Source organism: Cyprinodon tularosa, unplaced genomic scaffold, assembly GCF_016077235.1.
Source record: "Cyprinodon tularosa strain WSP-4 unplaced genomic scaffold, ASM1607723v1 ctg100, whole genome shotgun sequence".
NCBI lineage: Eukaryota > Metazoa > Chordata > Actinopteri > Cyprinodontiformes > Cyprinodontidae > Cyprinodon > Cyprinodon tularosa.
Window position 1 is genome coordinate 514512 of NW_024037783.1, and position 24156 is coordinate 538667.

The following is a 24156-nucleotide window of genomic DNA, read 5'->3' on the forward strand; positions in this document are numbered from 1 at the left end:
AAGCTCTATACTCTTTGTAATTAGTATAATCTACATTATATAAAATATTTATTTTCCATTCTAAATGCTTGAAACTATTTAAACTGAAATTTATAACAGTAATTAAATTGTCTTTATTTGAGCTGGGTTGGTTATAATAGATTTAAACCGTATTTCCTGTATTTTTTTCTATTTGATTTAACTTTAAATCTAACTTTAGAAGAATTTATTTGTGCTAAATAAGAATGCTCCTACAGTAGACTGTAGCATAATCTCTCTTTAGAAATTAGAGGTCACTTCAATCTCCATTTTTTAAACTCTTCTAAAAATGCACTTTTTCCTATTGACCTCTGGCATAGCACAAGTCTTTTTTGCTTTTGAATCTTATTTTACTGTTTTATTTATTTACTTTTTCTGCCTTTAAACATTGATCTTTTCTTTATATTTAGAATGTTTTATATGTGCAGCAGTTTGTGACATCTACGTATGTGATGTCATTGAACAGAAATGCATTGGACTAAATTATGTGAGGATGAATAAACTCTAAATTCAATTAGACTGAAGTCAGATCATTAAACAGGATCACGTTGTTGATATTTAATAGGACACATAATAATAACAATCATAATAATCATAATAATAATAATAATCATAATCATAATAATAATAGTTGAACTAAATGACTCAGTCTTTTATCTGAGCAGAACTCACCACACTTGTACCTCTTGCAGGCACACTGGTTCTGTGGGTCAGACAGAAAGGCCAGATCAAGCTGTGCAGCTTCCCCCTGAAAAGAACAAGGCAGTATAATGTTGATATACATTAAAAATCCAATATTTTTATTATTTTATACATAATATGAGATATTTAAATCTATACCAAAACCCTTTATTTTGCCCCAATCTTGTCATAATAATAACTAGATATTTCTCCCAGCCTGGATTTTTAACCACAGAACGTACCAGGCCACATTTTGGAGAGGCCACTTTGTCACAGGTGCATTCTGTAAACACAAAGCACAAGGTAATATTACATTTTCCAGCAAAGAAGCTGAGGTTACGGCTTAAGAGAAGCAGGTAGCATGTTAGGATCATACCACATGTTTGCTTGGGACAGCAGAGACTTGAATTGGAAACAGACACAACTGACATCCCGTAAGGACAACTCAGCTGAGGACATCTGTAGGGCTCACATACTGCACACACAAAATACCATTAAGACAGTTAGACAATTACAACACATTGAAAGATTCCCACTCACGATTCAAGCATGTTGGTGGGTTTCCTTCAGCCTTAATTTGGTCTACTACTCTAAAAAGTGATGGAAAAATGTAGTGAACTAAAAAGATAAGATGGTGTGTTTTCTAACCACATTGGTAGGAAGGGCAGCATCGATCCGTGCTGTTGCTGTCAACGCTTAGCACCTCCCCCTCCTGGCAGAAGGGTGGCGTCTCAGAACAAGAGGAGCACACTGGAGGAAACATATTGTAGATTAAACAAACTGTTTAACTAGACAAGGATTCAATGAAAGGGACACAAAAAGGGGAGGATGAACTAACTGCAGATGTGTGCCAAACAGCAGCTGCCATCAGCTCTGGTCGCGATCAGAGTCTGGTCGTCTCTGCAGGTCGGGATGTCAGACTCACAGAGCTCAGGATCACACTCTGAAAAACAGAATGTAAAAAGAAGCAGTAATGGTAGATATAGATGATGCAAAACTCAAGCGTTGCTACAACATAGAGTTTAATCAGTAAAAGGGAAACTCACCACAGACATAGTCTGGACAGCAGGAGTCTGCTCTGTAGTAAGACACCAGCTTTTCCCCATATTTACACTCAGGGGGAAAGTGATCACACAGGCTCTGGTTACACACTGCAGAGTAACATGAGAACAACCACAGATTAACTTTCACTGTTGTTAAAAATAAATAAAATAAGCTAAAGAAGTCTGCCTGTGGGCTCACAGCAGACTTTGTGTGGACAGCAGCTGGTGTCATCGGACATGCTGATGATCATTTCGCCTGTTCGCTGGCAAACTGGAGTGGGAACGCTGGAGCAGTTATACTCCACTGGTACGATGGTGTCATTGTCGCAGCGGTACATGCAACAGCCGTCCTTTGAGGCCTTCCACACCTCGCCGTTTGCACGAGGAACACCTGAGCTGTCGGTGCAAGCTGCACCAAAACATACACCGTACCTCAGACAGAAGTGCTTGGATTATAGAGAATATACCTTAATCTCGACAAGGACTCAAGACTCAAAAAAATTTCAGGAATAATTTAATCAACCATAAATCTGAAATTTACATTTTCATATTCTTATAATCCTCTGGGTATCATATGAGCTAATAAAGTGTGGTCCTTACCACATTTCTCAAAGGGGATGCATAGAGCAGAGTACGGACGATGAAGTAAAGTTCCTTCAGGACACACACAGCCCTCTGTCAGTCCCATGCAGTGGTCTGGATCAGAGTCAAAGTCATGGTTTGGACAGGATTGAGAAGTGCAGGCAGGAAGACATGCTTGATAGCTTAGAGTGCCAGGACAGACAAAGGCTGCAGGGAAATAAAAACATACCAACAGTCAGGATAGCTGTACGTGTTTTTACTAATTCAATTCAAAGCTTATATTTCTATTGAGGTCATACTTTTAAAACAATGGATGGATGGATGGATGGATGGATGGATGGATGGATGGATGGATGGATGGATGGATGGATGGATGGATGGATGGATGGATGGATGGATGGATGGATGGATGGATGGATGGATGGATGGATGGATGGATGGATGGATACTTTTCCAAAATTTATTTTATTTTTCATATTTATTACCTGTAGCGAATAGCTAAATCAATTTTCCTAATTCTGATTCATCTTTTTTTCCAGTTTAAAAGAAATTTGAAATATTATTCGATTTACAGTAAAACTATGAATTGCAAATGGGTAAGTTTAACTGAATTTTGTTATATTCTTTTTTTCTCCACATTCTCATACATATGTGCTATGAATAAAATTCAGTGTGCAATTAAAAGAGTAATCTTACGGCAGTAATCTGGCCTCCTCCACTCAATGCAGATATTGAATTTATGGCATGAGGCCACATAAGCAGCAAGAGCCACACAATGGTTGTTCATATACTCTGAGTCTCTCACCCAAACCTCGCAAAATGTGCTGGGTGGCACCTGGAGAACAAGAAATAATAGTTTAACTGAAATAATTTTGCAAAGATAAATCATTTTGTTCAAATATCTTTATGACAGTTTCAAGAAGACCTATTAATTTACATTCTAAATCAACTTAGCAAGAACAGGGGCATTAAAAGGCGTTAAGAGTAAACATACAAATTCATGACAACGGGTAAAGGTGTTATCCTCCAGCATGGCTAGACAGCGTGAGCAATCGCTGGTGGAGCAGTTGTGCTCACGTCGACGGCTATAGCTGACGTAGCTTGTGGTGTTGGGAACTTGCCAGCTGTCGATAAACAGAGTTGGGTCTTTGCTTACGCCCAAAACTGTACCATTAGGCAGTGTAAGGTCATTGGTCAGGTCTCCATCACAAAATCCTGAGGGAGTCAGAAAAAAAAAAAGAAATGCAATTCAGAATATCTCTAAATGAGACACATGTGACCTTAAAAAGGACTACGGTAGCAAACTTTCTGTCTTGCTGTGATCGTCCCATAGAAAATGCTAACGTTATATCTACTCTTCTTAATTAGAAATGGTACAGGCTAATGTTTTAAAAGCTGGCTGTCATAAAACAGAGGGCTTTGTTTTCTCTTGTTGCTGTTTAATTAAAGTGGGACCCATGCTAAAGACACAACCTTCTGCTACAGGCTATATATCAAAGTAAATTTGATTTAGCCTTTTTACTTCTTTTCTATCTCGCACTTTCATCAGCTTTCAATATGCAATGCAGTTTTGCAATCTTTAAATGACCTTCAGGAAACTGTGGAAATCCACTGATCCAAGAGGATTACAAGAAACTGCAGAGTAATAAAGGATTTTAGAATCGATGCAAATCGTTCTTACCGCAGAGGCCCATGGTGGGAAGTTTCCTGCCCAAGCCATCAGTGTCAATCACCATCATGCCAGTGCTGTGGTACCATTGTACTTTAAGACCAGTTGGGCTGCGGATCAGGTACATGTTGCCTGTGTCATAGATCTCAAAGCCATACTTTTTAAAACGGGGCTTGGCGTATCGTGAGTTTACATAGAGCTAATTGGAAAAAAAAGATAAAGGTTTTAAAATTCATGGTGCAGGATATTGTAGTTTAAGTTATCAATAATATTTGGGTCTTACTCTTCTCTGTAGTCTGTTGATGACGACATGGTTAGATTTGTGCGTGATGTTGAGTGAGACTAGACACAAGTTGGTGAAATTCCAGAAAACCTTCAAAAAGAAACAGAAAATGTTTATTAGTGACCCTGACTGTCTTAAAAAAATTTAACTAGATGATTAAGAGGTTGACTCCCACCGGTAACTCAGAATCCGCTGGACATTCCTGAATCAGGACACTGAGGGTCTCATTGGGCAGCTGGGTAACAATGTAAGATGCAGCTTTAAAAACAGCAAAGCTGTCCCCATCAAAAGTGATGACATTTAGATCAGGAAATATTGAGCAGCGACCTAAGACATACAGAAAAGAAAAAAATAGCTCAGCCTCTTTTTGCAGCCTTCTAAAGAAGATATCTTTAAAGAAGCAAGAAAAGCATAATTCTCCTTACATGGGCAATCCCATTTTGGACAGCATTTGTCTCCGTTGATCAGAACAGAAAAACCAAGCAGACCACAGTTTGGAGGCTCAGCTGTAAAAAGGCAGCTCTGGGATTTGTTGAAGAGGATGAGCTGGTTGTTGACACAGATGTACTTTGTGCATTCATCAACAATCTCTGCATATGGAGGCTAAAGAGATGACAAAATCAAATCTGGAGCAAATAGATGATTCTATTCAGGAATGACAAATACACAGTTTTATTTTTTTATTTTTAGTGGCTGAGAATCAAAAGAAGATGGACAGGAAGATGGACAGAAAGAGAGGGACGTCTAGTAAATGAACTGGGAACAAGAATTAAACAGGGGACAACTCTGTTGAGGACTGTAGCCTCTGCATATGGTATGTCCCTAAGGTACCTGAAAAGAGCTTTTAAAAGAGCAAATTATGATCTAGTTGTAATTTTTTTTTTTTAAATAAAAGCTGTAGTCTTAAAATAAAGCTAGTAATAAACTTCAATTAAGAAAGTAATGCATCTGTAAAAAGAATCTAATTGGACTTACAGTGCACATCCTTACAGGAGTTTCTGTCATCAATGTTGATCGCTGTCCAAAGGAGCTGGTTGTTTCCATTGCTAAATGAGGAGAGCTCGAAGAGAGTGTTGAACGTGAAGTTGTATGAATCTTTTCCATGGTGGTGGTTGCTCCATAGGGAGTTGTAGTTGAAAATGGAATACCAGGCTCCTTGGTTGCCACAAAGACATCAGGGCTCTGAGATTGAGTTTGCTGTATTTTAGCTTCTTTGGTTGTTGTTGACTCAGCAGCAAACGCAGTTGTAAATGGCACAGCTGGTTTTGGTGAAGGGGCCAGGACTGTAGTTGTTATGGTAGGAGGACTCGCCGCTGATGTGCTAACATGATCAGTCTCGCTTCCTGATGTTGCAATGACAGGAGAAGTAGTAGCAGGAGAAACAGTTGGTGAGCCAATCATTGTTGATCTGGTGGTGATAGCTGAGGGTCTCATTCCAATAGTGACCCTTGAGGTGACTGGTCTTTTTGAGGTTGGTGTGGCTCTGGGAGAAACTCTTGTTGTTACAGGAACTCTGGATGCTGCTGTGAGGATAGTTGTCCTCGCAATAGTTGGTGTAGCTCCTGGTATTGACACCAATCTGGTGGTGACCTTTTCCAGAATGGTAGATTCAGCTGGAGCCGTTTGAGAACTTGTGTGGAGTGAATACAAAGTTGGAGGGGACATGTTCGTTGTTCCAGTTGACACTCTGGCTGTAACTGGTTTTGCAGTTTCTGTAATCGATGCAACAATGACAGGTTTAACAGTGGTATAAAGACTAGACAGTTCAGCTCCTGTAGGGTTTGTGGTTAGGAGGGTCTCAAGAGAGCCAGACACATGCGGAGCCGGGGGAGTAATAAGCTTCCTGATGGTTGTGACTCCACCTTCTTCAGGTGTTGTTTTTCCTGTGGTGGTTGTAGTTGTGGAAGATGTCCTAGATGTCTCTGGAAACTGTGAAACTTCAGGTGATTTAGAAGACATGGTAGGAGATTCAGAGGGCAACACAGATGTTGTCCCCATTGGGGGTTGGTAGGTAGCTGTGGAAGCTGAGGTGGTCTCCCAGTGGAAGTGCGGCCCAGATTCAGAGCTCCGTTCAGTATAGGATGGATGGGTAGAGCTCTCTGTTGCTGGAGATTGTGGTAGAGTACTAATATAGCTAGAGGTTTTAGGTTTAGTGGTAAAAAGAACATCTGTGGATGTTTCTGGAACCACAAGAGGTCTTGAAGTTAGCTTGCTGGTGGTGGTTTTCCCTGTAACTGGGACAGCCGCTGACCAGGAAGTCCTCTCAGAATAGGCTGTTGAAGAGTGCAAAGGAGTGGGGCTGCCTCTAACCTCTCCAGGTAAAGGGTAAGCTGTTGTTGTAGCGACTGTTGGGATTCTAGATGCTAAGGATTCCAGGATGGTAACTTTCTTTTTAGTTGATGTTTCCAACCATAAAGGAACAGAGGTGGAGGCAGATGCTGAAGTTGTAGAGGGAGTACCACCATACATATGGGTTGATAACACTGGGACAGTTGAAGAAGCTGCAATGTCACTTTCAATAATGTCTAAGGTTCTTCCTGTGGTTCCAGTTTGTGTTTCTTTACTGGTTGTCAAAGATGTAACTAGTCTAAATGGCTGTGTGGTCTTTGGTGAAATTAATGTTGTAGAAGATGCTGTTTCTGTTTCTAGAGGAGGTAAGGTTGGAACAGGAGAAGCTGATGTGGAGCTTGTGCTTGGTATTTCTGGCAAGATTATAGGAACTGTTGCCATTCCCTCAAAAGGTGTAGCTTTTTTACTGGTGTCTGTATAGAAAGTAGCAGTAGTACTGGAGACAGTGGTTCCATCTCGATGGACAGAGGTTTCAGAGACCAAAGGAGAATCTGCACTCAATGTCTTTGTTCCAGTAGTTTCTGAACTTGTGCTTTTTGCTGTGTCTTCGTGTGAATGCAAAATTGTAGAAGTGCTGATTGTGGTGGGTTTCTCAGCATTAGTAGTCTTTGCTGCAGAAGTTGTTACAGCTGTGCTGGTGAGGAGGCGGGCCGGCGTGACAGTCAGTTTGGTGTAGGAGCTGTCCAAAGTAGCTCTGGTTGTCGTGGACATGGTGGTGCTGAGTAAGCTGACTGTAGTGTTCACTGGCCTGGTTGTCCATCTTGCTGCAGCTGTTAAAGTTATTGGCAGAGTTTCAGTTATTCTGACTGTGGATGGTGGCTCCACCACCTCTGGCCTGACAGCAGGAGGCGTTATTGGCCCTGATGGAGTTTTTGAATGTTTAGGAGTTGGATATAGAGAGAAGGTTGGAGATGAAGTTAGCTCAACAGGTGTGGGTGGTGCTTTGGATAAGGTAGTGTACTTGCTTGGTGAAGTACTACTAGAAATAATGCTGCTGAGAGCTTTTCCTGTGTGACTTGTGCCTGGAGATGTGGATGATGCGGTGCTCTCAGACATTTTAGCTGGAGTGGATGGTGAGGGAGGAGACACATCATCAGGAACCCTAATACCTGAAATGACACAATATCTAATGTTACAAGGGTTACACTAGTGGCTTACAGTAATGTTTAATACATGACTAAAAACTCCTTTTTTTTTAGCCCAGAAAATAAGACATTAGTAAAAATAAATAAACAAACATTAAAGCTGTATACAGTAACAAATGGCATAACAAATTTTCAGTCATCAGTTTTTCATCTTAATTAAACAATATCACTTCTGAACCTAGAGACTATGTGTTAGCATTGTAAGCATATATGGCTACCCAGCTTCTTTTTTTATATATATATTATTATTATCTTATTTGCTGATTGAACATGAAGATATATGCAGAAATTTACAACTTGTAAATCATGTTTATACTCAAATAAAATATTTAATTACAAAAGAAAATCCGCTGCGATTACAGCTGCAAGTCACTTGGGGTAGATCTCTCTCAGTTTTGCACATTGAGAAACTGAAATTTTTGCCTATTCTTTCTTGCAAAAAATGCCCGAGCTCAGTAATGTGGGATGAAGAGCATTTGTTAACATCAGTTTTCAGTTCTTCCCACAGATTCTCGATTGGATTCAGGTCTGGGCTTTGATCTAAGCATTCTAACTAGTGATGGGTTGATGAGGCGTCATGAAACGTTTCGACACATTACCAAACTGTATTGATACTGTGTCACTGAATACTGACACCTGCTGGACATTAAAAATCCCTACAGGCAACCTAGTTGACAGAGTTAACTGACACTGATTTGATGACCTATTATATACACTAATATGATGCAATTCATTGTATGATGCATTGTATTATTATTAAAACATATTTGATATTTTAGACACAGTCAATGGATGATGAGAACCTGCATCATAATGTAATAATCTCTAAGTAAACATGTAGTAAATGAAGATGCTTGTTCACTGGTATTTTGTTTACAAATTTTTATTCAAAAAAATAAGTTGTTGCAACGTTTTGAAATTCAGTCTGTTGCGCTTTTTTGATATTAGTTCTCCAGCTGTGGAAAACACCCGCTCACACGGCACAGATGAAGCTGGAGTGCACAAAAATTTTAAGGCCGGGCGGAAGAGGTTTGGATAAACCGTCCTTTGGTTTTTCCAATATACAAGAGGATCCTGGGACCTCGCAATATTGCCCTCTGCCATGTATCTCTGCACCTCAAGGATGGCATCAGCTGTGGCACTTTTGGTCTGCCTCCCCACTTCGAGATCAAAATGTTCCCAAAGGTCATCTTAAAAAAAAAAAAAAAAGTATTTTAGTACATGATTTACAAACAACAAAGAAATGATGCTCAATATCATGCCTGAAGTGGGGGCAGACAGCTGTTGTGAAGATGTTCCCGGCTTGGGCTCATTTGAGCTTCCAATTGAGGCACATTCTGTCCGCAGTCTGCTGTACTTCCATTTTCACTCGTTCCCGTTCCTCCTCGTACTTTTTGGCCAACAGTTGTTTGATGGTCTGAAAACCCCACCAAGTTAAACCAGAAGAAAATCAATATATTTAAAATAAATTTTATGAATAAACTACCACTTTAGATAATTTCCACACAAACCTTTCTGGTTGGCAAAACATATGAGGGTTCAAGGAGCTGAACCAGCTCCCTGAACCCTTCATTCTCCACAACAGCGAGGGGCTGGCAGTCCTTTACAATGAAATTAAGCACAGCCTCATCAAGCATCTGCTTCCTGGAAGCTTGATGGTTAAAAATGAGAAAGTGTAAATTATTCAGAATTATCAATAAAACAAAGTCAGTAAGTTGTAAAATACCTGTATACCTGAGTTCATCATGGGTGTATCATTGATTTCACTCTCATGCTTGGCCCTATAATGCCTCAGCATTGAGGAGGTGCTGTTATTTAAATATGCAAGCTCTGTTGAGCAATTGCGACATTTAACCTGCAGAAAATAACACGAACAGTAAACTAAAGGTCACTTTGAAATGAATTTCTACTCAGAAAATCAAGTGGAAACTCTGAGAGGAACAGGATGAAACAAGGAAATTAAAACAAATACCTTATTTTCCGAAATGACATCAAAGTGGTCCCACACAGCAGAAACCTTTCTTTTTGCTTGAGAAATCTCCATAATTTTTGATGAATTTTATATTCGCAAAACACGCAAGATTGTTTTGGCAGATGCATCTCGTTGGCAGATGCGCTTCCTTATTAAGGCTTGTCAATCAGTTTGAAACATTGGTCACGTGACCGATACAGGAACTGTTTCGGTCACGTGACTTTTCCATAGCGATACACACGTCGACACAGGTTTCGCTCTATGAGACCGACACATGCGCCGACGCATCGGTGTTGCCCGACCCATCACTAATTCTAACACCGGGATATGTTTACTTGAGAAGCATTGTAGATTTTGCTTTACGTTTTCAATCATTGTCTTGTTGGAAGATAAATCTCCGACCCAGTCTCAGGTCTTTTGCAGGCCTCAACAGGTTTTATACTAGAATGCTCCTGTATTTGACTTAATCCATTTGCCCAACAATTTTTTACAATCTTTCCTGCTGAATAAAACCAGGCCTAAACCATGATGCTTTCCCCAAATTTTTAGACATTGGAGATGGTATGTTCAGGGTGATGAGCTGCGTTGCTTTTATGCCAAACATAACGTTTTGCATTGTTGACAAAAAGTTCAATTGTGATTTCATCTGACCAGATGTCCACATGTTTGCTGTGTCTCCCAGGTGGCTTGTGGCAAACTTTAAGCAAGGCTTTTATGCATATCATTAAGAAATTAAATTCTTCCGTAAAGGCCAGATTTGTGCGGTACATGACTGATTGTTTTCCTATGGACAGAGTCTCCTACCTCAGTTCATATGCCTAACAGGTACCTACAGGTGGATTCTATTTATCATCATCAGTTATTAAGGTCAACATTGGGTCCTTCAGAGATCCTCACTGAACTTCTAGAGAGAGTTTGCTGCACTGAAAGTAAAGGGGCCAATTTATTTTGCATGCACCACTCTTCAGTTTTTTATTTGTTAAAAAAGTTTAAAATATTCAATGAATTTCGTTCCACTTCAACGAAATTGATTCTTGTTGATTCTTCCTAAAACATTCAAATGTTATATCTTTATGTTTGAAGCCTGAAATGTGGCAAAGGGTTTAAAAGTGTAAGGGAACCGAATACTTTCGCAGCCCCTCTAGGTAGGATTCAATTCTCTAACATTAGACATTCCATCAAATTACTATTATTTGTCATCAAACTGAATGCAGTGATGCTGTTTCAAGCTACTTACAGTCTTCAACATGGACACATCGACTGGTGACTTCATCTAGGACCATGTCAGGGGGGCACACAGAAAGGCAGCCCTCCACTCTGCACAGGAGACAATTTGCAATGAGAAAACCTCAATACTGGAGAATTTTTTCTTTGGATAAACTTTACATGCACAAGTGCACTCTCACAAACAACTACAGGTACTCAGAGATTCACTTCCATACAGAAAGCCCATATTCTTATCTTCAGCTACCATAGTATACTGTACATGTCAGATTAAATAATACTACTTCAGCGATAGTATCTAGGTGTTACTTTATTGTATGTCTCGTACCATGTCTGTTGGTTGTGCTGTCCTTTTTACATCTCTTTGCAGGTGATGAAGCAGACTTAAAATGTTATATCATTATCTCCTTTCTTTCATTTTTTCTCCTTTTTTTCCTGTTTTTCCTCTTCTGTTCTACTTACTTTGGAGTGTCCATATAATCTGTAAAACTCCCTGCATAATTATATTAAAGCAATCTATATGCATGAAACAAGCGGAACACTATTGCAATAGCCCTACTGCTCCAACTGTGAAAGTAAAATCTGTTGGGCTCTTTTTGGCATCAAGACAATTATTCTTATTGCCACATTGCCAGACAGGACACTGTAGAAAGGAAAAAAATAAAATAAAATAAAATAAAATAAAATAAAAGGAAAAACTCAATACATCTGCTCTAACAAGATACCACATTAAGTTGAGTCTACGGTAATCCCTGTCTATGTTGGGCATGGATAATCATCAACACTTGTCAGAACTGGAGCAAAAAGTTGTGTTTACACTCCACTCCAAAAAAGAATACATCTCCAACTTTACTCAATTGATTCGATTGGTAACAAGTGATTGAAATGGAGGTGATAAATACAAGTTTAACTTCACCAGTAAGTAGGGAACTCTCACATGCCCTCTCATTGCCCCTTCTTATTTGCCAATCAATTGCCAGGCTAATATTTATGCAAATGCTCACCTTTCCATTAGCAAACATTTACTTTACTATTAAGAAAAGTGATGTTTGTCATTATTTTACTTCTTCTTTGTCATTTCCCACCTCAATAATGTCACTACTAGGATCTGGAAACTCTAACCCTCTCAGCTCCATCTCATGTGACTTCAACTTCCTATTCCTATTCTTTTGAGTTCATACTGGCATCTTTACCAGAAATAAATATTGAAGTATTTAAGGCAAATATTAAAAAGCTACTTATTTTTTCCATAAAGTAATACTTTTATTCTTCACCATTATAAAAATTCTGTGGATGTATTATTTTTGAAAAATGTATAATTTTTATGAAAAAGTTGTAGCTATGATCTTTAGGTTTACTACATTTTGTTGTCATATTTTTGTTTATAGCGTGTCAAGTTAAAGAATTGTAAATGAATTAAGTTGACTAAACATGCTTTAATTACTTGTTACCAACTAAGGCAATTCAATAAATTTGGAGCTTCATTCTTCCCTTACAGTGTTTGGGAAATGGAAAGACATAACCAATGATCTCAATGAACCAACATCTCCTTCCCATTAATATGTGAAGGAATGTAATGCCATTTTTTAAATAATTAAGATTCATTATTCTGCTGAAAGAAATGTTATTCACGAGTGGAAACTTTATAGGAGGACCATGTATTTTGGGCAGAGGAGACCAAATTAGGGATGTTTGGGAAAAAAACAGCACAAGACAGCATATCAGCACCATTACTTCATACAAACTGGGGGATGGCAGATAGCAGGATGCGGTCTTTTCTGCAAGACCCTGGAAATTGGTAATTTGCAGTAGTTGAGTTGACCTTATACTCTTCTATATACCAAATAGGATATTTTTACATAATTTTTACGGTTCACTTAAAATCATCAACCGAAAGTTGAGGAAAAGGTTTACTGTGGGATGGTGACACATGACTCAGCCGACGGGTCGCTGCAGGTCTTGAAACAGGGGCTGATGCAGGAGTCGTAGCGCCACTGACATCGAGGACTTGGTCGGGTGTCTGATCTGGGGCCTAAATGAAAAACACACAAAGCTTTCTGACTGGTGTATAATTAAGAACAAGGAGGTCTTTCGTACAAGAATACAACAGTCTTGAACAATTAAGCCGGCTGCAAACACATTACCTTAAGCTACTTTCCAAAATACGATGCAAGATCCAAGATATGATCTTAAGGATTTATATGATGGTGTAATTATTAGTTATGACACAGAAACAACTGATGCATTTGAATTCAGCTTGAATTGCACAAATATTGTCTAGAATTCAGTGTAATTTACAAAAAAACTATTCAAATCTTGCATAACATTAGGAATTAATGAGGAAGCATTAAGGATTAAAAAATATGCCAAATGCCAAATGCATGCAGGAATCAGGTTTGTTAAAATCTGAAATTGTTACTACTCTTAACATGTCATAAGATTTTCCATCAGGATATTATAGAAGGACCCCTGCTCAAGTGCAGCAATTGTCCATGCTGGGAGCGTGTTTGCAAGTACAGTTAAAAACACAAACATGCAGCATACAAAACTCTTTTCAATAAGCTTTTATCTTTTTTCTTTTGCTTTCTAGTAAATTGGCTTTGGAGCGTGGGCATTATAAGCTCCTGGCTTCTACCAAAACATCCTTTTTCAGACTGTTTTAATTTATGTTATATGAACATATACTGTCTTTATTATATAGTTGTATGTCTGAAATAAATAAATAAATAATAAATAAATAAATGTGACTTTTACATTCTCTGGGCAAAACTCACACAATTATTTAGAAAATGGATAATTATCTTTTCTGTATGGAATACAGAATATAGTTATGATACGGTCTAGACTTGTCCAAGACAACAATTTACTGACCAATTCATAGTGTTCACTGGCCTTTCCAGAAAAACTTTCAACGAACAGCATATAATGTCACTGTCGACTGAAGGGATCATCTCACCATTAGTAAAGTGCATTATTTTTTTGCTAAAAGCTGAATAGCATGACAAATTAGAATATCCTCAGCTTATTGTCCTGGTTTCTGATTAATTAACGGTTGTGATTTATTTTTGGGTGGAACAAACCATATTAAGGATATGTATTGTGTCTGTTCCATTTGTATGACATTATTAGATAGTTTACGATCATTTACTGTTAATAGAAACATTCTTCTTTCTTACAACACTGCTTGCCAGGGTTCTGATTAAACATGCTTAGGAAAAACAAAAATAAATGTCTTGATGTTTCTGCCTTTAATTACTGAGGGTTTGGACAATGAAGCTGAATAAGAAGATGACCAAAGGTTTGGCATTTATCGAATACAAGGTTAAAGAATATATTACACTCTTACATTAATTGTTGCAAGCTTTTGTTTCGAATCGTTCATTCAGCACCACGGACAGTTCTGACATCAGCAGAAACACCTTTATGTGCTTTAACACTGCTGCTAAGTTCCACAATTTAGACTGAATGTAGAGCAGCTGTTTCATTGGCCCTGGTACAGCAGCATGAACACCAGCTGCTAGTTAAAACAATACTGCTCTGAAGGAATAGGAGAAAAAGCCCTACGTTTTAGGCTTGACCAAGGCTGATACCACTGCTGGAAGATGAGAATGCTCTTTACTGCTGTATGTTGAAAATACCACCACATGGTCAAAATGCAGCTTCATGAAATTATGAAACCCTGTCTGGTTAAGAGTAAATAATAATAACGCCTCCAATTCAACAGTAGATAGTTACCAAATCTAAGAATAACAAAGGTTTTAAGAATTAAAAGTGTTTGTTTTTTTTAGATCTAGGAGATTGGAACCAAAACGTTGAAGAGCTGAAAAGCTTTGCTCTGACTTACACAAAGCCAAATATTGTTATTAATATTAAGTACTATCTAAGGTTAAATAAAGAAACAGCTATGAATACAGAGATATTTTTGCAATGAACTCAAATATGGTGTCTGCCCACCACATAAACCGCTTATATTTTGCAACAATTTTTTGTCCATGAATTAAAAAAAGAATTATAAAAACAAGCGACCACTTTATCGCAGCTTTATGGATTGAAAGCCCTGATGTTATTATGCTAGACCCCCTCTGCACTGTCCATGCAAATTAGAAATGCCTTAAGAACAGCTTAAACTCATTGTTTCACTGTCAGTAAAAGGCTGTCGTTTATTTTGAATAAATGCAAGTTTGAATTATAGCAGCTTCTACTTTTTTAAGAGTTTTATAGACAATTTCATCCGTACAAAATGGCATCCAAATGTATTTGTTGGCAGCTGAAAGTGTAAATTAGTAGATTACCAAATTCAGAAGGTGCCCTTGTATTTAAAGGACAAATGTTCTGGATTTTTTTTTATAGCAAAACCTGATATAAAGGTGATGGGTGAACTTTTTCTTTTGTTGTTTTTATCTTACTTGTCTAGTTCAAAGGTCATTGAAAAGGGAAGTTTGATGAAAATATTATGTGTTTTAGTTACATTTAAATTATGCATAAAGCATGTAATACATTAGATGGTGTTTATGCAGCAAAAACTGTTTAACTTTTGAAGATCAATGCTGGTTTTTATCTTTGGTTAAACAATAATCTTGTCGCACTCATACTGGTTGGCAGTTATATGGCTCTAAAGTGCTAATTTTGCTTAAAAAGAGGAGAGTGACATCAAAATATGGATTATAATCAGTGGTCTTTGGAAAAGATTTCTAAAATCATAAAATAATACACCAAAGGAGCATATCTATTCTTCTCTCAGTGTGTCTTATATATGTTACATACCTGACTAGAAAATACTTCATCAGCTACTGCTCCCTCTTCAGGGTGTAAAATGCGTTCTGTGTGACTGAGGAATGCTGACCTGAGAGTCTGAACAGCGAGGCCTGGCGGAAACTGTAAGTGTGTCTGAACTTGAGCAGGTGGAGGCGAGGCATAGTGGCGTGCAGGAAGAAGCCGGGTTTAGCATGTGACTCAAGTGAGTCATAGCCTGAAATCCAGGTGTTCCTGTGGATAATGAAGGTAGCTCCATCCCAGAATGCCTCACTGTCCTCCCACTTGGCCAGCCTAACCTGGCCACTGGCACTGGCATGCAGGAAGTAGTTCGGTCTGTCGACTGCTTCAAAGGAAATCCGTGATGCATCTACGCAATAAAGATATAATTGTCAATCAGACAAGATCCTGGACAATGTCTACCTTCCCTTTAGTTTCTAGGAACAAACATAGAACAACACAGACCCAACTAAAACCTTGAAGTGGAATAATAACATACTGTATTTGTTTTAGTTCCTAGTTACCTCTTTTTTCTTATGAGATTATTGTTATATTTTGGTAATAGAGCATCTTAAATAAAAAAAAGGGGGCTTCGCATATTCAAGTGATTTTATGAAAGTAAAAGAAAAGATGAGGACACCCCTTTTACACACTTCTAAGTACATTCCCGAAGAATGAAATTTTATAGATAATGTTAAAGTTTGAGCTATATGTTCAGCTGTGAACTGCTATTTTAAGGTACTCAACATAGAACTGGTCTAAATCAGACAAAGAAAAAAAAACAAAGAAATAAGACCAACGGTACTTGAAAGAAACAGGCAGTACAAATCTGAAGGGTTTGCGAGTGAGAGCAGCTTGTTCGAGGATTGGCTCGCTGTCAGGGCTGCAGCTTGAGTTGCTGTATGAGTGTTTGCCAATCTGATCTGTGACCCCTTTCACAATGAGTTCATCGCCTTTATTAGCGTTTTCACACGAGAGCTCTGATCCTTCCAAACCGTATCACCAGTAAAAGAAACTGAAGCAGTAAAGCCTGCGTGGCCTTTAGTCACAGAAGAAAAAAAAAAGTTTTACACAGAATCTAAATCAAGTTTAACTGAAATTAGCGATTTAACACTGGATTACGTATTTCTGAATGAAAATAGACTTTGCAATGTAGAGTTTTCTGTAAGATGTTTAGTCACACCACTGAGCTATTTTTCCAATGACAATAACAACAGTCATATTTCCCCTTGGAGAGCTGCGGGAAAAAGGAACAAACCATGCCTGATGGAAGTGAAGTTCTCTCAGGATGTCAATTTGACAACTTTTTTGAACCTCAAAACAAAACAAAATAAAACTGCACCATCTTATTTTTTTCAACTAATACAAGTTGTGACTGGGCTTAAGTCTTGATTAAAAACAAAAAACAAAAACAATGATTGAATCAGATAAAACACATGTGACTAAGTAGCACAAACCTGGCAGCATCTCAATATAACACACATTCTCAAAAGGATTTTCTTAGGGTTCATATTGATTTTAAATCATTTTCAGTTTTTCAAGCTCAAATATTAGAATACAAAGCATTTACTGCCTACTTAGGATTTTATTATTTCTAAGTTCCCCAAATCATAATAAAACATATCACCTTATTAGGCAGATAAGATTGACCACCTTTTTTGGACCAACCAGAAACCTGATCTTAAGGTTTTTTAGTTAAATAAGTGTGGATTTATGTGGGTTATTTATTAGTATCTAAAGAAGCAAACCAATCAATGAGTTTGACCAAAAAACCTAAACTGAGATTTTGTTGATAAAATCCAAGTTAAAAATGTCCCTTACTTTCCAGAAATGTCTTATATTTTTAGAAATTGAACAATAAAAAAGTCAATAACCTTCAAATACTGTTCGACAATGAGTTGAGGTTTGCACACAATCCTAGCTTACCTGTAATTAAAGCAATGGAAACAAAATAAACTGCTTATAAACTCGACATATTCTGATAAAAAGTGACAGTGGAGAGTAAGAGATTGATTGATAATGGCAAATTCACATTTTTTGTAAATAATAAATATGTGCTCACCATGGGGCCTGGTTCTGCTTAAGCCCGGTGTCATCATGAACTCTACCAGGACCCCGGCAGCGATATTGGTGCTGATGTTAACCCGCTGCAGGAAAACAAAGCCACTGGACCTGCTGGCTGCCAACAGAGTTGTCTGATCCCTATAAGTGAAGAGCCTAAACGGGCCTTTACCTAGAACTGCAGAAAGGAGGCATAGATTTTACAAACAATCTAACCAAGTTCAAATTCCATTGACATTTCTTTTTTGTTGTTTAAGCAGATTTCAGTTATTACTAGTTTTTCTGAGCCAATAAAGTAATTTAGCAAACTAAAAAAAACCTGCTTCAATGTGTTTATATATTTTTGAATTCTTTACAGTATCTTTTTTTCTTGTTTACAACCAATGAAAGCGTGGCACTAGGTCCTGGACTTAGCTTTAAGGGCTCAAAAGCAAGTTTCTCAAGTTAAAATCAACAAAACATAATTAGCAAAAATATTTATTAGTAACAAGGAAACTATTTAAAAACTATTCTTCAGAAAGCAGTATGTTTAAGCTGTGCAGATTAGTAAAAGTTGTAAATTACAAGAGAATGCAGGTCCAAGTCTGTCTTATCATAGGAAGTACATTTCTAGGCAAAAGTGTTTAGAAATTCCAATTGTTGTACATCCAAAAAATTAAGATAGTGGTTGTTTTGTTTTACCTTTGTTGTAGAATTCACAGTCAAAGGCTGCAGAAAAAGAAAGTAAACAGAGAAATTATCAAGGAGAGAACATAATTACAATATGTTCATTTTCTGAAGATCAAACAGGTATAGAAGTTTTTAAAGAAACACACTTCAATTTACCAAATGCTAAAAGACTATCATTCACTTTCTTTAATTTTTTGCCTTTATATACATTCAATACAAATATCAGTGTAAGGGGGCAAAAAATGTCTTAAAATGTGCTGGTTCACTTAACATAAGTGAAAAGCAGCTAAAGTTCAAAGAGTGCCTGCATATCTTTGCATGATAAAAGGTGATAACAAATAGCTCTGGCTGCTTGGAAGGAGAAGATAATGGGATAGTTCAAGACGTCAGAAATTATGTTAATCTTCAGACATCTATCACATAGAAACATAAAAAAATACTGTTGGGAAAGCGTTTCCGTACGGCAGAGAGACGGTGAGCGCCAGTCAACAGGGATGCCCTCATGGCAGCATCTTTGAGCGTAAGCCGCCACACTGGTGCAGAAACACTCGCAGTCACCCCCGCGGCTGCAGGCGCATGTATCAGCAAGGCAGTTCATGTAGAACCAGGTAACATCCACCTGAACATAAACAGAATGCAAATTTTGCTGAACAAAAGTGTAGTTAAATATTGATTATTTTGTGTTTCCAAATAACAGGACTAGATTTGTAGTATTGATTATCTTTTTAAAACTCCTCCTAAGCAGCTTTCTGTCAAGCTCGACTGCAGTTCAAGGAGACAATAAAACACAAGAGGAACATAGAAGCACTGATCCATAAATACAGTACTTTCTTTAAACAACATTTTTTAAGCTCTGTTGATCTTTATTTTTGTTATCTTCTGAAAGTAGGTAGACAGGAAATGGGACTAGAGAGAGGTAGAAGAGATGCAGCAAAGTAAAACCAGCCCATGACTTGAACCTGTGATGGCCACATCCAGGACCAAAGACTCTGTACATGTGTTGCGTACTTATGCCCCTGCACTACCGCCGCTATGCCCTCCATAAATACTTTCTATGCTAGAAAATGTAACAGTAAACTAGATCCATTTTGTAGGTGGTTAAGCAGATAAGCTCTAAGCCAGTTTTCATGTCAAAAGGGATGAAAGAGGGCACATATAGTTATTCACGGTAAAAGGCTCACATTAACCATATGAACTAGTTCTCAGGCTTCTCCTCATAATTGTTTTATAATGCACTCTGATCTTGTTTGGGAATCATTGCAATTAAATTTCTACTGAGGTGTTAGGAGCAACCTGGTTGCTTTATTTAGCATCCCAAAGCTTATCTGCATAGTTCGGTCTGGTGTATCTCATTTTCCTCTCTAGAACATATGCCATAGGTTTATTATGGGTTTAAGGTCAGTCGGGTTTGTTGCAAACGCAGTGCCTCTACAGTGTTTGAACAAGTTTTTGGTACTTTCGGTAGAAAAGGGGGGGGGCCGAGTTTTGCTGCATAATAAATAAAGCAAAAGAGGGAAGCATCAAGTGCTCTAACATTTATTAACAGAAAGCTGTGCTGACTGTGGACTTCAGAAAACCCAGTAAGCCAACACCCACCAGCAGCAGACATGGTAATCCAAATAATCCCATACTGGGGAAACTTCATACTTCACTTTAGAGAACATGGATTCTAAGCCTTTCCTCTCTACCTTCAGACTCCGAGATTTTACAAAATGTAAGACAACAATTTCTTTCATCTGAAGAGAGCTTCAGACCTCTAAGAAGCATTCAAATCAATTTAAAGGATCATTCTTATGATTGTGTAGGTTGAAAAAATATATAATTTCCATAAAAACAATCCTTTTTTTTAGGTTTTAATTAATATCCCAACTATCTAAGAAACTGAGTTTAGAGGTTTTATTAAATATAAGCAATAATGATCACATTTAAAATAAACTACCTGAAATATTTTTCTTATTGTTAGGTAAATCTACATATTAGTATAACTACGCTAACTTAATTACTAAAATACTATGTTTATACTGTTTAATCTGATCAAATCAGGGCTGTTGTGGTCCCACTCCTCACCACTGGGTGGCAGGTCTGAAAGACCTCACTGAGCAGGATGGAACACTGGCGCTTTGCAAATGGTTCTCTGAGAGGACTGAGGCTGCAGGGGTGTCTGATGTCTGGACTGTTCACACACTAAAGACACAAACACACAGAGAAAGAGGTTATTTAATCTTTGAGTAAAATTCACAATAATAAAATATCAATGTTATTGTCTTGTAAATGTCAACAAAAATGCTCTGGAAATAGTGAGTTTTCATGTCTCCATAAGATGTACCCATTTAAAAAAAGGCGAATTTAAGCATTTAAAAAGCATTGGGGTTGATTGATAAAACTCTAGGTGTCTCATCTTTGAAATATAAATCATGTAGAGGATGCTCCCTTCACCTCTGTTGCTGTCCAGCTGTTTCCGAACTCCTGTGGTGTTGGAGAGTCAATGTTATCAGGCGTCCGCATCTCGTTCACCGTCTTCAGGTCAAAGTTCCCACACAGGCCACTTAGTTTCCCCTAAAAACATCATGTTGTCTTAATTATCTGTTTCCTTACATTTTTATAATGAGCTTATAAAAGTCTCTGCACAGAATGCAGTAGTTTAGCACTTAGAAGTACGCAGCTCTTACTTTCTTTAACTAAATCATGTATTACAGTGTCTCACCACCAATGGCAGAACTGAGCTAATTGATGATCCAATTACAGTACAGTGCAAGGGCCTTTTAATGTTTTTCAAGTTGCACCCTAAAAATTATAATTTGTGTATTTTCAATTTCCATAGAGGTTTCATTAGATCAGTCAGAACACAGGAATCTGAGAAGGAAAGAGATTTTTTGAGGATTAGCAAGAAAAAATAGTCAAAACTGAGGTCCTACCTGCCAGTGAGGTCCAACCTGGATGTGAACTGTGGTCTTGCGGTCCCATAAGACCGTCACATCTTCTTCTGGGAAGTGAATTATTGTAAAGTATCCAGCCGGCCAAATAAACATCTGCTGCTTCTTGTCAATCACACTTGATGGATTCTTCATGAGATGGAGAATCCTGTTAACTTACTCATCTTACCATTCAAATATAAAACAATGTAAAAATGGCACTTACTGGCTTCCCAGAATCATCATCAAAAGATATGAAAGATCCTCCCATGTTGATAAGGAGTGTTTTTCTGCAGATCATTCCACTGTCAAAGCAGTCAACGTTCTCAGCCATCACATTCAGCACCACATCAGCGCTGCTCTGTGTATGAGAGGTTACAGCCTTAGTAGCAGCAGAGATCTAAACAACTAAGACATTCATCAAAAATAAGAAATTAAAACACAGGGAAGTTAGATTTCTTTAAGTTTGAAAAGATTCATTTTTTTTTCTATTTTTCTGCAGACCGTCCATTAAGGAAGTTTATGTCTTCGACCATCCATCAAGTCCCTCAGAGTCTGGCATTTCTGGTCTTAGATAATTAAGATGTGACCTGACTGCATTTATTTTCCATGTCACCTTAGTCCAAGTTCTTGTAGGAGCACTTTAAGGATCCATTATAAAATATGGTGTTTAAGGAGGGAAATTTCTTAAATATGAAGGACATCACCTCTAAAGATCTGGACTTACCCACCTATGAACCAAAGCCAAAGAACATCTTCTTCAAATATCTTGGCAGTTTGAATGCCTGGTTAAAACCCAAAAGACATCCTTATTGTCACTTTAGGAGCCATCAGTTATCTCCCTCATCTCTTTAGCGAGAGGTCATCTCTTTCAAAGCTGGCAAGAAAAACATATCACGCCATCTTCCTGCAAAGTTATGATGAAGTGGGCATTCACCTAAATAGACAGGTTGTGAATAGGGATGGGTAAAAAAATCGATTTAATCGATTTTGGACTGATTCCTTTACATTTTTGCAAAATCGACGTGTAGGGAATGGGATCGATTAGTTTTGTAGTGAAGCGGAATGCTGACCAAAGTAACACACCGCTCAGCAAGCTGTCCAAACTGAAATCTGATGTCTGGAACCATTTTGGATTTAAAACAGCTAAAGATAATTTGCTGGATATGTGACATAAGGGTGACTTCCCGCTAGATTGATAATGAGTGGCGCCTCACATCTCGTGCTACAGACCACTAAGATTACTTCAAACCAGACAGCTGCAGATATAGCCAATAGGCTGACTGAAGACATTGATAAATTGGGGTCGACTAACCAGCAAGCACCCTGTAGTTGTTAAAGACAATGTTGCAAATATGGTTTGTGCAGTCAAGATAATGCAGCTCATGCATGTCTGCTGTGTCCCCGCTGTGTCATGTCTGCTTTCTCGTGTGTGGCTTTGTTTTTTCACTTTTCACAAACAAGTTTGTAATTTTAAGACAGTGTTGTTTACATTGCAAGTTTAAACTGTCTGATTTACAAGATTGCACTTTTTGTTTAATATGACAGGAAAAAATAAAATACATGAGCATTTTGAAACACAGCTGAACCACTTTCTTTATTGTAAAAACAGATCGAATCAGTCGAAATTACCGTAATCGACTTAGAACTGTATGAATCAAAATCGAATTGAGGACCTTGGCGAAAATACCCAGCCCTAGTGGTGAAAGTAAAGCATTTCCACAGCAAATAAGCTAATGGATGTGCTCTGGTCAAATGATGCCAGTTTTCTTTATTCATTTTCTATGAGCCTACATGCAAAACACTGTGAAATGGAAAACTAGCAGCATGTCATACCCACACAGTTCCCACAGAAAAGCATGCTGGTCCCACAGTTATACTGTGAGGAGGTCTTTGTTGTGCAGAGGAAGTTAACAGGTATAAGGATGAAGCTAAGTACAGAACTATCCTGAAGGTTAACCTGCTTGAAGCAGCTAAACAAGACTACAGTGAGGGTTAAGAACAATAACAATAATAACTTAATTTGTATTGAGATTTAATTTAAACATGAATTAAAATAGAAATAAATTGCTTTACTGAATTTACCTTAACCAAATAAACTTTGCAGGCACCGACATAGTCAAACAGCAGTCCGTCAAATGTCCTGTAGTGGCGATCGCCATAAGACGCGCACATGGATGGACATGGGCGAAACAAACACTGGAACGTTCCATGTTGGCAAACACTACAAAGACAGAAAAAAGGTTTAATGGTTTAACAGAAAATTGTTGCCACTTTGCGCAGAAACTTTTTTATCTAACATTTGTGAAGACCCTGGTTTATTGAAGGCAGAAAAGTGCTTGTAAATTGGCCAAGGCCAGATTGCCACTCATGTGCCATTAAGCTGTCAGCTACATCATCTTTGCTGGCTGTAACTTAAAGGAGAAGGATGGAAGGATAACTGAGATCAGGGGGAGGTTTCTTTCACCACCCATGAACAGTTTGAAACAGATGCAATCAGAGACATGTACAAGGGCCCTCTCTGTTGTCAGCGCCTTTCAAGGCCTTTTTTCTGCTTCGTGATAACAGAGAATTACACATATCAGATGGCAACTTTTGCTACCCTGACAGTCTCAGGACTCTGTAGTTCCAGGCCAAGTCTTCTCTATAAAATGTTGGCGATTTGACTTCATTTCCGAGATAATTCTTCAGCAGAGGAACACAAATTTATGATAAACTGGAAAATGACAATCTAGTCAATTTAGAAAAATAATGTAAGCCTCAATAATAAGAATTAAACTTTATTGATCTCACATT

The 24156-nt window shown here is 38.0% G+C and overlaps 1 protein-coding gene and 1 long non-coding RNA gene across 2 annotated transcripts in view; both read right to left on the reverse strand.

The window, feature by feature from the left end:
* Positions 1 to 24156, reverse strand: part of otog (otogelin) — a 74442-nt gene that overhangs the window by 10151 nt on the left and 40135 nt on the right. The window contains exons 22-47 of the mRNA XM_038267966.1: positions 23446 to 23584; positions 21587 to 21721; positions 21364 to 21510; positions 20885 to 21004; positions 20516 to 20632; positions 18911 to 19067; positions 18461 to 18487; positions 17781 to 17957; positions 15810 to 16088; positions 12881 to 12998; positions 10980 to 11059; positions 5252 to 7734; positions 4702 to 4879; positions 4452 to 4603; positions 4277 to 4366; positions 4006 to 4192; positions 3319 to 3539; positions 3021 to 3159; positions 2343 to 2531; positions 1942 to 2151; positions 1746 to 1850; positions 1538 to 1642; positions 1348 to 1449; positions 1076 to 1174; positions 942 to 982; positions 691 to 766 (exon numbers count right to left, since the gene is read on the reverse strand). Of these exons, the coding sequence (XP_038123894.1) occupies positions 691 to 766; positions 942 to 982; positions 1076 to 1174; positions 1348 to 1449; positions 1538 to 1642; positions 1746 to 1850; positions 1942 to 2151; positions 2343 to 2531; positions 3021 to 3159; positions 3319 to 3539; positions 4006 to 4192; positions 4277 to 4366; positions 4452 to 4603; positions 4702 to 4879; positions 5252 to 7734; positions 10980 to 11059; positions 12881 to 12998; positions 15810 to 16088; positions 17781 to 17957; positions 18461 to 18487; positions 18911 to 19067; positions 20516 to 20632; positions 20885 to 21004; positions 21364 to 21510; positions 21587 to 21721; positions 23446 to 23584 (5873 nt within the window). The remainder of the gene's footprint in view (positions 1 to 690; positions 767 to 941; positions 983 to 1075; positions 1175 to 1347; positions 1450 to 1537; positions 1643 to 1745; positions 1851 to 1941; positions 2152 to 2342; positions 2532 to 3020; positions 3160 to 3318; positions 3540 to 4005; positions 4193 to 4276; positions 4367 to 4451; positions 4604 to 4701; positions 4880 to 5251; positions 7735 to 10979; positions 11060 to 12880; positions 12999 to 15809; positions 16089 to 17780; positions 17958 to 18460; positions 18488 to 18910; positions 19068 to 20515; positions 20633 to 20884; positions 21005 to 21363; positions 21511 to 21586; positions 21722 to 23445; positions 23585 to 24156) is intronic.
* LOC119771860 lies at positions 8833 to 9796 on the reverse strand. Its single transcript, XR_005279200.1, has 5 exons — positions 9743 to 9796; positions 9505 to 9625; positions 9282 to 9421; positions 9050 to 9187; positions 8833 to 8960 (listed from the first exon to the last, which is right to left on the reverse strand). It is a non-coding gene; the product is annotated as an uncharacterized LOC119771860 (long non-coding RNA).